Genomic DNA, 15432 nt, shown 5'->3' with positions numbered 1-15432 from the left:
TCTAGGGGTTCCAGCTTTTGTGTGAGCCTCAGGAATGTTCCCAGGTTGCCATTTCTCCAGTAGTGTTTGAGCTCCCAACTTACGTCTGCATCTCAACTGAACCCACAATGAAAATTGGGGCCATTGTCTGTCATTAATGAAATTTGGTGGGTGCCAGAAGCTTTTGGCACTGTAATTTCTTTTCTGATAAACAAAATTGAGGCCATTTTATTAATAATGCAGGAGCTGGGACTGGTACAGGCTAGATGGATTGTAGTTAAACAGATCTGCAACCAATTTTCTTACAGGGTGAATTGTTAGTGCTATTGGTGATGATGTAAACCAACTTTATGGTGGTGGGGTATGTGGTGGTTGTTGATTCAACGAGTTAATGCTGGAGAGGAATGCTGAGAAAGACAGATGACGTTCAGTCCATTGTGAAAAGACTGATTGCTTGACTTGGTTCTTGTGATTGAGGTTGGCCAAGTGGATTAAATTTCAATCATGGAACATTTAGAGAGCAGTGATAATTCTATCCTAACTTTCAGATTGGCAATAAAAATGGGCAAAGAACAAGTACTAGGACTATTAAGTAATGAACATAAAAGGGCACCTCAAAGACTTGTAGGCATATAAATGATGAAAAATGGTAGCTGATGGAGTGGTCAGAGATAATGGAACTACAGTTGCTGGAGAATCCAGGATAACAAAGTGTGTAGCTGGATGAACACAGCAGGCAAAGCAGCATCTCAGGAGCGCAAAAGCTGACGTTTCGGGCTCTGATGAAGGGTCTAGGCGCGACACGTCAGCTTTTGTGCTCCTGAGATGCTGCTTTGTCTGCTGTGTTCATCCAGCTCCACACCTTGTTATCTTGACTGAAGGAGTAGGACTGATTAGTGACGAAAAAAAGGGATTTATGTGTAGAGGCAGGGGACATGCTTGTGATATGAAATGCATATTTTCTATCTGTCTTTACCCAGGAAGAATATGCTTGTCGATGACGGTGAAAAAAGGGTGTAGTTCAGCCAAAAAGGGGGAGGGGTAGAATGTTCTGAAATAAATAGGGAGAGAGGGGGAGTCGGATCATTGCAGTGGGAGTGGGATCCCTTGAGGTTTGTTCGGACGGAGGAGGGTAACTTCTTCAGGTTACGCATCCCTGGAAGAGGCTTCGCAGTAAGGTTAAAATTATATCAGAGATAATGGGAACTGTAGATGCTGGAGAATCCGAGATAACAAAGTGTGGAGCTGGGTGAACACAGCAAACCAAGCTATGGAAGCATTGGCCATCATTGCCATATTCCTTAGACACAGGGATGGTGTAAGATGACTGGAAAATTGCAGATGTTAAACCCTTACATCAAAATTTATGTAAATGTGAGGCCAGCAACACAGTGTCAATCAGGTTAGCTTTGGTGCTGAGAATGCTACTAGAAACAGTAATTTGGAACAAAATGAAAAGCCACTTAGGCAAATGTGCATTAATTAGGGCGGTGTGGGATGAGTGAAGGATCATGTTTTGCTAACTTGCAGTTAAAAATCATACATGTGTGCTGACATATATTTTAATAAGTTGTCGGGAGTCAGTTTAAGTACCGAGCCTTGAGCTTCCCTGGGATGCATAAGTCAATGGGATGTAAATACATTTTATTTGACATGCAGTCATAAGAGCTGAATAATGGCAGCAAGATGTTTGCACAATACTTTCCACCCTGATATCTGCCCATTTAAAAACAAATTAATTTTTTGGTATTTGCATTCTCAATAGGTCGCATCTTCTGGGGAGGAAGGCTAACCAGTTTTTATGTTGGTAGCCAGTTAGGACACATTGGAATAATAATGGAAGGAATGGGAGAGAGCAGTTGCCTTGTTAACAGCTTGACTATTAACTTCAATTAGTTGAGGAATCTTGACAATATTGTACTCATAGCTTGAAGTGCATTTTATGACTGGTCTTGAAGCCCCAGCCATATCAATGGCTTTTTATCCCATCAGGCAATTTGACTGCATGATTTCCTTGATCTGGGGTCTTCTGAATTCAATGGATGATCGAGCTGGGTGTTTAGCAATTGCTAATTGGGCAATTAATTCTTTCAGTGGGTGAGCTCTAATTGTTTGGACGCAGTCAGAATTCCGTAATGGTATATGTATTGATCAATTGAACTTCAGGGACACAGTCTACATAAAGCGAAAGCAGGAAATTGTTGAAAACATCAGTGATTTTAATGGGCTGTATTTTACTGGACCTGTGAAAATGGATATGGAGGTGAGATAGTTTATAGAAAGTGAGTGGAAGATATTGGGAGGGGAGCCACCCACTTGCAGCCAATCTTACCAATTAATTACCCAATTAAGGGCAGCTCCATCAGCATTTCACAGCAACAGAAGGTGGAATCATATTTCCTGTTTGTGCTCAAGAAAGTAGAAAAAAATGTTTTTTTTCCAAATTGAAATTGCATTTAATTTTTGATTCTCACACTGTTCTTTGATGGCATTCTTTAAAAAAGTAAATGTTTTTGTTTGAGGTTTTACAAGGCTCTTTCCAGGAGCAGCAGAGTGGCCTGAATTACCTGACAACAGCTGTGGAAGAGGTGTCCAAAAAGGCTCCAGCTGAAGTTAGCCAGAAATATCAATCAGAACTTGAGGGAATCGTTGACCAATGGAAGAAATCAAGCATTCATTTGATGGAACAAAGCCAGAAACTTGAGGAGCTCATGACGAAGGTTCAGCAGTTTCAGGTTGGTAAAAATGTTGCAATAGATCCAGAATCCAGCATGACACGATGCATGCTGATCCACACCTCACAACAATGTCCCTGTGTCACTGGTGGAACGGGATATGGAGGGACAACACAGACACACCTGGAATCTGTAGTTTGTGCAATGTGCTGTAGATTGATTCATGTCCATCGCTATTTATAACTTGATTCAATTCTTGTCCGGAATCCAAGGCAAAGTTCAACCAAAATCAGAAACTACCCAAAGTTCAAGCTGTTGGATTCCTGTGTCACTGGTGGAACGGGATATGGAGGGACAACACAGACACACCTGGAATCTGTAGTTTGTGCAATGTGCTGTAGATTGATTCATGTCCATCGCTATTTATAACTTGATTCAATTCTTGTCCGGAATCCAAGGCAAAGTTCAACCAAAATCAGAAACTACCCAAAGTTCAAGCTGTTGGATTTCAGGATCACCTAGCATTGATACTAAAGCATTTAGAGATTACCCAACAGGGACAGTGCTGAGTTCAGAGACTAAAGATTGCCCATTGCTAACACAGCAAGTTCAGAGATCACCCATTGTTAACATTCCTGAGTTCAGAGATCACTTGTTGTTAATGGTGCGACATTCAATGATCACCCAGCATAAACGCTGCCCAGTTCTGTGGGTGCCCAGCTTTTGCGTCACCAAGCAGAGAGAATGCCCTTTCTTCCGATGCTTTTGTTTCTAGCTGGAATATTGTGTGAATACACACAAAAAAAAAATCCTCTGTCAGTGTAAAAAATGCGCAGTAATAGTATTCTGATCTTTTGAGAGGCGACCCACCATAAATGGGTCAATGCCTGTTTTTGGCCCTAAAGCAGTCAATTGGGACTGACTAATGTTTGAAAAAGCCACTTTTGATCTGCCCTTACCAAAAATGTCACAGATAGCTTATTGGTGGAAATGTCCATCTGTGACTACCATTTAATGCCACACCATTAAATTTTGTTAATTGGCAATAAAATGTAAATAATATTAAAGTAATGTAAATTGTTTAATATGAAGATATTAAATATATAAAATAGAGTTATTTTGGACTTAACAGGTTAACTTTTTTTTCGCTCTTTACAAATGCTTTTAGACCTGATGTGTTTTTCCAGTGCTTTGTTTCAATCTAAAATAATTTATTGTCCTCATGATGGCCTACTTAATATCCCCTGCTGATTTTGCTCCTTTAAGGCATTACTTGACCACGTGGTATGCTTTCCTAAGCCAGAAGAATAGGAAGTTAATTAACTTCCAGAATTCATGAAAAAAGGCCCCATGTGGCTTTTCATTTAGTACTTCTCATCTCAATTCTATACCCAACAGCACCTTTGACAGCACAATTGAGATAAGGAACTTGTATGGTGAAACATGACACACTCAAGCATGCTGCAACAGTTTGATCTCACAATTGGTGTGCTATGTCACTGCCATCCTTCATAATGTATCAATTAAAGTATTTATTTTTGGGAGGTGATGGGGAGAGGTGATTGATTTTCTGTAGATCAGATGAACAGCTTGAGAATACCAGAGATTAATGCAGGGTGAAGCGATGTCTCTTCTACCACAATATTATATCTTAAATCAAATTACATGATATGTATGACCTTCAGTATTCTCAGCTTGGGAGTCTTTGCAACGTATTGCTACTTAGTGCTGAATTGCCTATGATTCTGTGTTGTGGAGTAGTTTCGAGTCGCAACTTGTTCAGTCTGTTCAGATTCACTTCACTTAAAGCAAGGATTGACTCTAGGAACTGGGATATTATAGTCATAACAGAATCGTGGTCCAGAGAAGGGTGGGACTGGGAGTTCCGTGGTCCAGGATACAGAAGCTATAGGCATAACAGAAGTACAAGTAAGCGAGGGGGGGAGTTGTCCTTTTGATAAGGGAGCATATAACAACAGTGCTTACTCTTCAGGGGTCATCAAATGAGACCATATGGTTAGAACTTAGAAAGAAGAAGGGAATGATCACTCATTTGGGGCTGTATTATAGACCTGCTAAATAGCCAGCAGGTACAAAAGGAGCAGATGTGCAGAGAGATTGCAGATACCTTTGGAATAACAGAGTAGTACTGATTGGAGATTTTAATTTCCCCTGTACAACTGAGTGTAAAAGGCCTGGATGGGATGGAATTTATCAAATGTGTCCAAGAAAGTTTCCTAAATCAATATGTAGAGTGCCGTACTTGGGAGGGTGCAACACTGTACCTCCTCTTAGGAAATGGGTCAGGCAAGTGACTAAAGTGTCAGTCAGAGAGCACTTTGGGTCAAGTGACCATAACTTTCTTAGTTTTAACGTAGTAATGGAAGAAAGATAGAACAGGCCTGCAAGTTGAGGTGCTAAACTGGAACAGGGCCAATTTTGGGGCCATTAGGCAGGATCTAGCAGAAGTCAATTGGGTGAGTCTGTTTGGAGGAAAAGGAACTGGCAAATGGGAGGCTTTCAGAAGTGTGATATCAAGAGTCCAGGGACATAATATGCCTTTTAGGATGAAGGGAAAAGCTGGCATGTTTGGGGATCCCTGGCTGACAAGGGGTATTGAAGCTCTGGTCAGGAAAAAAAAAGGAAGGCATACATTGGGTTTAAGCATTGGGCTCAAGTGAATCCCTCATTAACTATAAAAAGTATAGGAGCACACTTAAGAGGGAAATCAGAAGAGCAAAATGAGGATGAGATGGATCTGGCAGATAAGGTTAAAAAAATCCCAAGAGGTTCTATAGCTATATTAAGAGTAAAAGGGAGAGAATAGGTCTCCCTAAAGATCAGCATGGCCATCTACATGCGGAGCCACAGGCGAAGGGGGAGATTTTTAATAATCATTTCTCCTCCATGTTTACTGAGGAGAGAATCGTAGATGCTAAGGAAGCCAGAGAAATGTGGAGATGTTTTGGACTGGATACATATTATCAGAGAGGTGGTGTTTGCAGCCTTAGATTGCATTATGGTGGATAAATCCTCTGGGCCTGATAAAGTCCAACCGTGGAAGTTGTGCGAAGCTAAGGAGGTAATTGCAGAAGCCCTTGCAGAGATTTTTGCTTCATCTTCAGCCACTGTCAAGTACCAGAAGACTGGAGGGTGGCTAATGTTGTTCTATTGTTTAAGAAAGCTCCAAAGACAAGCCAGGGAATGACAGGGCAGTGTGCCTGACATCAGTAGTAGGCAAGTTATTGAAAAAGTAACTGCAGGACAGGATCAACCGATTTTTGTAGACTTAAGGATTTGTGCCTGGGAAGCCATGTCAGACAAATCTTTTTTGGAAGAGGTAAGCAAGAGGACGGATGATGGGTAGGGCAGTGGATGTTGTCTATCTGGACTTTAGTAAAGCCTTTCACAAGGTCCTGTATGGCAGGCTGGTCATGAAGGTTCGGTCACATGGGATCCAGGGAGAGCTAGCTAAGTGGATTCCAAACTGGCTCGATGGTAGGAAGCAGAGGGTAATGGTTGAAGGTTGTTTTCTCAGACTGGAGGCTGATGATTAGTGGTGTGCCACAGGGGCCAGAACTGTAACTTTTGTTATTTGTTATTTACACAACTAATCTGGATGTGAATGTACAAGACATGATTCATAAGTTTGCAGATGATACAAAAATAGGAGGTATTGTTGATGGTGATGAAGGTTTTCAAAAATTACAGAGGGATCTTGATCAGATGGGGAAGGGGGCTGAGATTTGTCAATTGTAATTCAATACAGATAAGCGCGAGGTGTTGCACTTTGGAAAACCAAACCACGGTAGGACTTGTACAGTAAATGGTAAGGTCCTGAGGAGTGTTCTGGAACAGAGGGACAAGTTCATAGTTCATTGAAAGCAGCATCACAAGTGGATAGGCTGGTGAAGAAGGCATTTGGCCATAATGGGAGGTTAATCCAGAGACACTGGACTGTCAATCCAGAGACACAAATGACGTTCGGGGGACCTGGGTTCAAATCCCATTAGACCAGATGGTGGAATTTGAATTCAATAAAAATATCTGGAATTGAGAATCTCATGATGACCATGAATTCCTTATCAATTGTGGGGAAAAGCCTATCTGATTCATTAATATCCTTGAGGGAAGGAAGCTGCCATCCTTACCTGGTCTGGCCTACATGTGATCTAGACCCACAGCAATATGGTTGACTTACAACTGCCCTCTGGGCAATTTAGGATGGACAATAACTGTTGCCTAGCCAGCGACACTCTCATCCTGTGAGTGAATAGAGTAAAAATAAATAAATGCTGGCCTTCATCAGTAAAGACATTGAGTACAGGAGTTGGTATGTTATGTTACAGTTGCATAAGTCGTTGGTGAGGTTGCACTAAGAGCATTGCGTACAGTTTTTGTTACCCTGTTGTTGGAAATACATAGTTAAACTGGAAAGTGTCCAAAGAAGATTTACGAGGATGTTGCCAGGACTAGTAGGCCTGAGTTATTGGGAGAGCTTGGCCTGTGTAGGATTTTGTTCCTTGGAACATAGGAGAATGAGGGCTGACCTTACTGAGGTGTATAAAATCATAAGGGCCATAGATAGGATGAATGCATTTAATCTTTTGCTCAGGGATAGGGAATTGAAAACTAGAGGGCATAGGTTTATGGTGAGACGGGATAGATTTAAGAAAGACCTGAGGGGCAACTTCTTCACGGAGAGTGATGCGTATATGGAATGGGTTGCCGGAGAAAGTGGTTGAGGCAGGTACAGTAGCAACATTTAAAAAAACATTTGGATTGGCCAATGGATGAGAAGGTTTTAGAGGAATATGGACAAAATGCAGGCAATTGCAACGAGCTGAGTGGGCACCATGGTCAGCGTGGACCAATTTGGACGATGCTTCCATGGGATGTGAGCATTGCTGGCAAGGCCAGCATTTATTTTTCCATCTCTTATTGTCCTTTAGCTGTTTGGCTTGCTACACCATTGTAGCAAACACTTGACAGTCATCCACATTGGTAATAATCTGGAATTGCTTGTCGACCAGACAGAGTAAGGATGGCCCATTTCGTGTCCTAACAGTTATCAGTGTACTAGATTGATTGTAATACAATCAATGATAGATTCTCAGTCACCACTACTGAGACTTGCTAGAGCCCGTATTGTGAACATGTTAACTGCTAATATTGTGAGATTACACTTTCACCCACAGAGCGTTAGTCTGAGCCTGACTTACTGATCCAATGATGTAGCAATTGCGCTACCATTTGCTATTATTATTTCCTCTCACCCATTTCTTTTCAATGTCTGTGTTCTCCAATCTATCCACAATTGAAGTGTTTCATTCCTGGAATAATTCTTATAAGCCATTTCTACACTCTGATGCTTTCATATCCTAAAGGATATCGATGCTTCAGGTGGGATAGAGAGGGAGGTAAAAGGGGTGGTGGAGTTGTAATACTGGTCAAAGACGATATCACAGCCGTACCAAAGGAGGGCCCCATGGAGGACTAGAGCAGTGAGGCAATATGGGTAGAACTCAGCAATAGGAAGGGTGCAGTAACAATGTTGGGGCTGTACTACAGGTGTGAGATAGAGGTACAAATATGTAAACAGTTAATGGAAAGGTGTAGGAGAAACAGGGTGGTGGTGATGGGAGATTTAAATTTTCCCAACATTGACTGGGATTCACTCAGTGTTAGGGGTCAAGATGGAGCAGAATTTGTAAGGTGTGCCCAGGAGGGTTTTCTAGAGCAGTATGTATGTAGTCCAACTCGGGAAGGGGTCATACTGAACCTGGTGATTGGGAATGAACTCGGCTAAGTGGTTGATATTACAGTAGGGGGCTACTTTGGAAATAGCGACCACAATTCTGTAAGTTTTACACTACTCATGGACAAGGATGGGAGTGGCCCTAAAGGAAGAGTACTAAACTGGTGGAAGGCCGACAATACCAAGATTCGGCAGGATCTGAGGAATGTAGATTGGGAGAAACTGTTTGAAGGTAAATCCACATTTGATATGTGGGAGGCTTTTAAAGAGAGGTCGATTAGTGTGCAGGAGAGACATGTTCCTGTGAAAATGAGGAATAGAAATGGCAAGATTAGGGAACCATGGATGACAGGTGAAATTGTGAGACTAGCCAAGAGGAAAAAGGAAGCATACATGATGTCTAGGCGACTGAAGACAGTCGAAGATTTGCAAGAATATCGGGAAGGTACAGCGAATCTGGAACGAGGCATTAAGAGGGCTAAGAGAGGACATGAGATATTGCTGGCAAACATGGTTAAGGAAAATCCCAAAGCCTTTTATTCATATATAAAGAGCAAGAGGGTAACTGGAGAAAGGATTGGCCCACTTAAGGACAAACAAGGAAAGTTATGCGCTGAGTCAGAGAAAATGGGTGACATTCTTAACGAGTACTTTGCTTCAGTATTCACCAAGGAGAGGGATAGAACAGATGTTGAGGTTAGGGATAGATGTTTGTTTACTCTAGGTCAAGTTGACATAAGGAAGGAGGAGGTGTTAGGTATCCTAAAAGACATTAAGGTGGACAAGTCCCCAGGTCTGGATGGGATCTATCCCAGGTTACTGTGGGAAGTGAGAGAGGAAATAGCTGGGGCCTTAACAGACATCTTTGCAGTGTCCTTAGACACGGGTGAGGTCCCGGAGGACTGGAGACTTGCTAATGTTGTCCCCTTGTTTAAGAAGGGAAGCAAGGATAACCCAGGTATTATCAACCGGTGAGCCTGACGTCAGTGGTAGGGAAGCCACTGGAGAAGATACTGAGGGATAGGATCTATTCCCATTTGGAAGAAAATGGGCTTATCAGTGATAGGCAACATGGTTTTGTGCAGGGAAGGTCATGTCTTACCAACTTAATAGAATTATTTGAGGACGTGACAAAGATGATTGATGAGGGAATGGCTGTAGATGTCATATACATGGACTTCAGTAAGGCGTTTGGTAAGGTTCCCCATGGCAGGCTGATGGAGCAAGTGAAGTCACATGGGGTCCAGGGTGTGCTAGGTAGATGGATAAAAAACTGGCTAGGCAACAGGAGACAGAGAGTAGTAGTAGAAGGGAGTTTCTCAAATTGGAGACCTGTGACTAGTGGTGTTCCACAGGGATCTGTGCTGGGACCACTGTTGTTTGTGATATATGTAAATGATCTGGAAGAAGGTGTAGGCGGTCTGATCAGCAAGTTTGGAGATGACACTAAGATTGGTGGAGTAGCTGATAGCGAAGGGGACTGTCAGAGATTACAGCAGAATATAGATAGACTGGAGGGTTGGGCAGATAAATGGCAGATGGAGTTCAATCTGGGTAAATGCGAGGTGATGCATTTTGGAAGATCAAATTGATGGGTGAACTATACAGTAAATGGAAAAGCCCTAGGGAAAATTGATGAAGAGAGAGATCTGGGTGTTCAGGTCCATTGTACCCTGAAGGTGACAACGCAGGTCAATAGGGTGGTCAAGAAGGCATATGGCATGCTTTCCTTCATTGGACAGGGTATTGAGTACAAGAGTTGGCAGGTCATGTTGCAGTTGTATAGGACTTTAGTTCGGCCACATTTGGAGTACTGTGTGCAGTTCTGGTGGCCACATTACCAAAAGGATGTGGATGCTTTGGAGGGGGTGCAGAGAGGTTTACCAGGATGTTGCCTGGTATGGAGGGTGCTAGCTATGAAGAGAGGTTGAGTAGATTAGGATTATTTTCATTGGAAAGACAGAGATTGAGGGGGGACCTGATTGAAGTCTACAAAATCATGAGGGGTGATAGCCAGGGTGGATAGCAAAAAGCTTTTTCCCAGAGTGGGGGACTCAATTACTAGTGGTCATGAATTCAAATTGAGAGGAGGAAAGTTTAAGGGAGATATGCGTGGAAAGTTCTTTACACAGAACGTGGTGGGTGCTTGGAACGCGTTGCCAGTGGAGGTGGTAGATGCAGACATGTTAGCGTCTTTTAAGATATATTTGGACAGGTACATGGATGGGCAAGAGAGCAAATGGACACAGACCGTTAGAAAATAGATGACAGGTTAGACAGAGGATCTTGATCGGCGCAGGCTTGGAGGGCTGAAGGGCCTGTTCCTGTGCTGTAATTTTCTTTGTTCTTTGTTCTTTGCCCCAGAGAAGCCATAACATGCGGGTGTGGCTGAGCCAGTGTTTGAAAATGTTTCACCATAAATTGTTGACTTGATTACTGTAACTCTTAGGGCTTTCGTACACCAACCTTATCATGTATGTTTTTTGCCTACTTTCTTTGATACTGTGTCACCTTTAACAACTTGTACACCATATAGCTCCAGGTGTCTTCATTCCTGTGCTCTCTTTAGAAATGTCTAAAATTGTCACATTTCTCTGCATAAAATTTCACCTGCCCATTCCATCAAACAGTCTCTGTCTCTCTTCTTTTGAAGCCTATCACTGCTGTCCTTACAGTTCACAATGCTGACAAATTTTCTGTCATTTACAAATTTTGACATTGAAACCGTCACATCCAAGTTTAGGTCATTAGTATAAGGAAAAGCAAAACTCATGATGCCAATCTCTGGGAGCCTCAAGTCAATTGTTCACAGTTGATTTTTGTTGTTTTCTGTCACAATAGACTTTGTATGTATGCTGCCATTGTCCCATTTACTCTATAGGCTTGAATTTTGCTGTTTAGTCTGTTATGTGGAAGTTTCTCAGATACTGTTTGGATGTCTATGTACACTAAATCAACCCTCTTTATTATGTCTTGGAAAAAAAAACGTGTTTAAATTCATTCAACACAAATACTGATAAATCTGATTTGAATTTTTGTTAATTCATCTATACTTGCCCAAGTGACTTAATTTGGTTCTGGTAATCATTTCTAAAATCTTTCCCACCACTGAGATTAAACTGACTATTTTGTACTTTGTGCTTTTATCCTCACAACCTTTGTGATCAAGGTTAAAAAGTTTAACTTTTGCAATTCCTAAGCCCTCTTGGAAGATTATGGTGACTGCCTCTCAATTTCCACATTTGCTTCCCTCAATAATCTCTTCTTGGTAATTTGTCAACTGCCTTTCTGATACTATTAATGTCTCAAATTAGTTGGCTAGGGTTTCCCTCCCTCATATGGCGTGAGCACTAGCAAGAAATTGGAGGAAATAAAGAGAATTTTGTAAAATTCAGAAGCTCGATGTCAAGAAAGATATTTTCCAATTGCTTTAAGGGCAACTACAGAATTTCACCATTGGATGGTGACTACCTTATTTACATGAATTTACAACTCATAAATTCCTCACCTTATATGTTAATCACTTCTAATTGTTCTCTCCTTTGCCAATAAACCAAATGATCCAGATTCATAGAGATAGTAGGAACTACCACTGCTGGAGAATCTGAGATAACATCCCTGAAGCTGGATGATCACAGCAGGTCAAGCAGCATCAGAGGAGCAGAAAAGCTTGACGTTTCAGAGAGGAAGGGTCCTGACCTGAAACGTCAAGCTTTCCTGCTCTTCTAATGCTACTTGGCCTGATCCAATTTCCTGATTTAAATCAGCTATCTGTGGGCTGCCGCTCACCATGTGTTTGTTCCAGTCATGTCCAACTGCTTCATCACAACAATGTCCCTGCATGGTCCGTGGCTACCATCCTTTTTGACCCTTTTGTGCATGCATGTCAATGTCATGAAGCCACCAGCCTCTCCTTATTGTCATTACCTGATCTATTTGTTTCTGCATGCATCACACTGTTTTCAAAGTGTTCCCTCACTGATTTCAGCACTGATTTAAGGGCTGCCAACTTCATATTCCTTTCTTTACACAAATGCTCTTGCCTGCTCAGTTGCAGACTGCCTGTGCAGCTTGCATTGTTTTCAGCAACAAGAAAAGCAGCTAGTTCCGGTGGTGGACACTGAACAATTAAGATGTTGCTGTACAACGCCAAGCCATGTCTACCTCAGACCGACTGCATTCACCAGAAACAGGGAGCACACCCTCAGGATACAAGGTAGACCATGTCAGGACTGAGCTAAAGAAACATTTATACACCCAAAAGGAAGTGAAGCTGTGGAATTCTCAACTACAGAAGGCTGTGGACTCTGAGCCACTGAATACATTTATAGAATACCTACAGTGTGGAAACAGGCACTTCGGCCCAACCAGTCCACACCGAACCTCAGAGCACCCACCCAGACCCATACCCCTATAACCCACTTAATCTACATCTCCCTGGACACTACATGCCCAATCCACCTAACCTGCACATCTTTGGACTGTGGGAGGTAACCAGAAGCACCTGGAGGAAACCCACACAGACACGAGGAGAATGTGCAAACCCCACACAGACAGTCGCACGAGGCTGGAATCAAACCTGGGTCCCTGGCGCGATGAGGCAGCTGTGCTAACTGCTGAGCCACTGTGCTGCTATTTTTTTTAGATTTCAGAAGTATTGAAGGCTGTGGGGACAAAACAGGAATCTGACATTAAGTCAGAGTATTATCCATGATCATATTGAAGTGCAAATGAGGTTCCCTGCCGTAATTTCTATGCTTACGGCAAGGACAATGTCATTTGTATGAAGCACATGCAACGGTTGAAAGTCAAAGGGATCTGAAATTAGTGGACTGACCATGAACTGAGACTCTAGGGTCACACCCGGCGAATGCCACTATGCTGTTGGTCATCAGTCACAAGTCGGGCAGACCCATCAAGGACAGCAGATTTCCTTCCCTAAAGAGCATTAGTGAACTAGACTGTTGATTTTGCTTTAAAAGCACACAGTGGTTACATGACGAGCATTAGATCAGCTTTCTCATTTTTAAATTATGAATTAATGTTCCATCAGCTGCCATTGTGGGGTTCAAATTTACATCGCCATAACATTAGCCTGGGTTTCTGGATTAACAGTCCATTGATATTACCCCTATGTCGCCACCTGCCCATGCCTAACTGGTTTCTCAGGATCTGTATCCACACCATCTGATAATTGGGCCACAGCCATTCCTGCAGGTCAAGTACAATCTGTCTGGGAGTTACAAGTAGGTTAATCAGGATGCTGGAGAATTAGTTTGGCCAGATTTTACTGTGATAAGTCAAAGGGAGAGATTGAGTTTGATGACAGTAGATGGAAGAGCAGTTATTGATGATAGACGAGCAGGAGGTGTGGTGAGGTGTTTCCAGAGAGTGTGTCGAAAGCACTGAAAGCAGGAAGGGGCAAATAGATTAGGAGAATGTAGTGATTGACTTGATCGATTTCATTTCCAAGCACCAACTTCAGCAGTGCTTCTTTACTGTTTAGGCGAGAAACATCTGATCACTAAAATTCTCTGAAATGTACTTGAGAAACTTTTGCCTGTCTTTGCCATTTACAATGTTACAACTCCACGTTTTTCTGCAATCATCAAAGTCTTCCATTAACAGTATCTAAAGTTTGTAACTTCACTGTAACTATGCCCCATATATCTTTCCCATCATTTGGTGAAAGAGAGAGTACATTCAGTGGTGAAAGTCACCTCAAATATTTAACTTGAACTGAATAAATTATATTTTTTTAACTCCTCCAAAATGTCACCTGCTTTGTCCTAATATTCTCCCTAATCAATACTGTCAGCCCCTCTATTTTTTTCTCCCTTGCCTACCTTCAATATCTCAAGGAATATTTGCCCATTTCAGCCTTTTATTGATCTGGGTTTCTGTTCACACCACAACTTCATCTCTGTGCCTATAGCTCACCAACCTTTTCGCTGAGATGACAGGTAAAAGAAAAGCATGCAGGTTCCAGTCCTGCATTATGTATTCTTTTGATTAGCCATTTTACAGCTTCTGAAATTTGGGAGAAGGGATGAAGAACAATGTTCACTGCTGGTCAGTCATCTCGGTCGCAGAGCTCGACCATCAGAGTTCCTCAGGGCAGTATTTCCAGCCCAAACGTTTTCAGTTGTTTCACCAATGACCTTTCCCACATTATAAGGACAAAGGTTGGGACTTTGTTAATCAATCCAAACAATGTGCGATTCCGTTTGACGTGAGTTTACCTCGAACAGGATATTCCTGATGGTAGTTGTGACTTTGAAGAATGTAAGAGACGTTTTAGTACAGGTCGCTGCAATGTAAAAATACACTGACATTTAGGTGACTGAACTAACTTTAAAAAATAATGTTGCAAAAGTGGGGCGTGCTTTAAGTATTCCCAGGTAACGTGCCATATACGATCTTTGTACCTTCTGGTCACATGCTGTGATGCAGTCATGATGTCATGAGTATGTCCCTTAAAAGATACACTGTGAGACAACCAACAGCACTGTTCACAGTTGTTCACATACTGTTCACAATTCATACCGATATGCAACAAAACTTGGACAGCATTCAGACTTGCGTTGGTGGTGGTATATGGCATTGAACAATGCAGAAGTGCCAGTTCATGGCCATCTCCAACAAAGGAATCTCAAACGACCACCCCTCTGCGTGAAACAGTATTACCATCATTGTATTCCCACCATCAACATCCCAAGGGTTACTTTTGACAGAAATTTAACTGGATGAGTGCTGTGGCTACAATTACAGGTCAGAGATTGAGTGACTCACATAGCAATTATTTAGAGTCTTCCAACCATTGACAAGAAAAGTTGATTGGAATAGATTTCACTCGCCTGGAGTAAAGATTCAACATTGGTTACATGCATCGCCATCCAGGAATAAAAAATTGGTGGTTAGCCATCATCATTTACTTCTTCCTCCAGTGCTGCATTGTGATGCCAGTGTATCCAAATGCATGATACACTGCAGAAATGTGTCAAGGCTTTTTCAGCAATA

General features: G+C 42.1%; 1 protein-coding gene across 11 annotated transcripts in view; it reads left to right on the top strand.

The window, feature by feature from the left end:
• Positions 1–15432, top strand: part of dmd (dystrophin) — a 1835475-nt gene that overhangs the window by 814837 nt on the left and 1005206 nt on the right. For all 11 annotated transcript variants that reach the window (XM_059650343.1, XM_048540566.2, XM_048540567.2 and 8 more), the window contains one exon: positions 2502–2714. In XM_059650343.1, the coding sequence (XP_059506326.1) occupies positions 2502–2714 (213 nt within the window). The remainder of the gene's footprint in view (positions 1–2501; positions 2715–15432) is intronic.

Source organism: Stegostoma tigrinum, chromosome 12 (genome assembly GCF_030684315.1).
Source record: "Stegostoma tigrinum isolate sSteTig4 chromosome 12, sSteTig4.hap1, whole genome shotgun sequence".
Classification (NCBI taxonomy): domain Eukaryota; kingdom Metazoa; phylum Chordata; class Chondrichthyes; order Orectolobiformes; family Stegostomatidae; genus Stegostoma; species Stegostoma tigrinum.
This window is presented reverse-complemented; position numbering and strand designations above follow the sequence as displayed.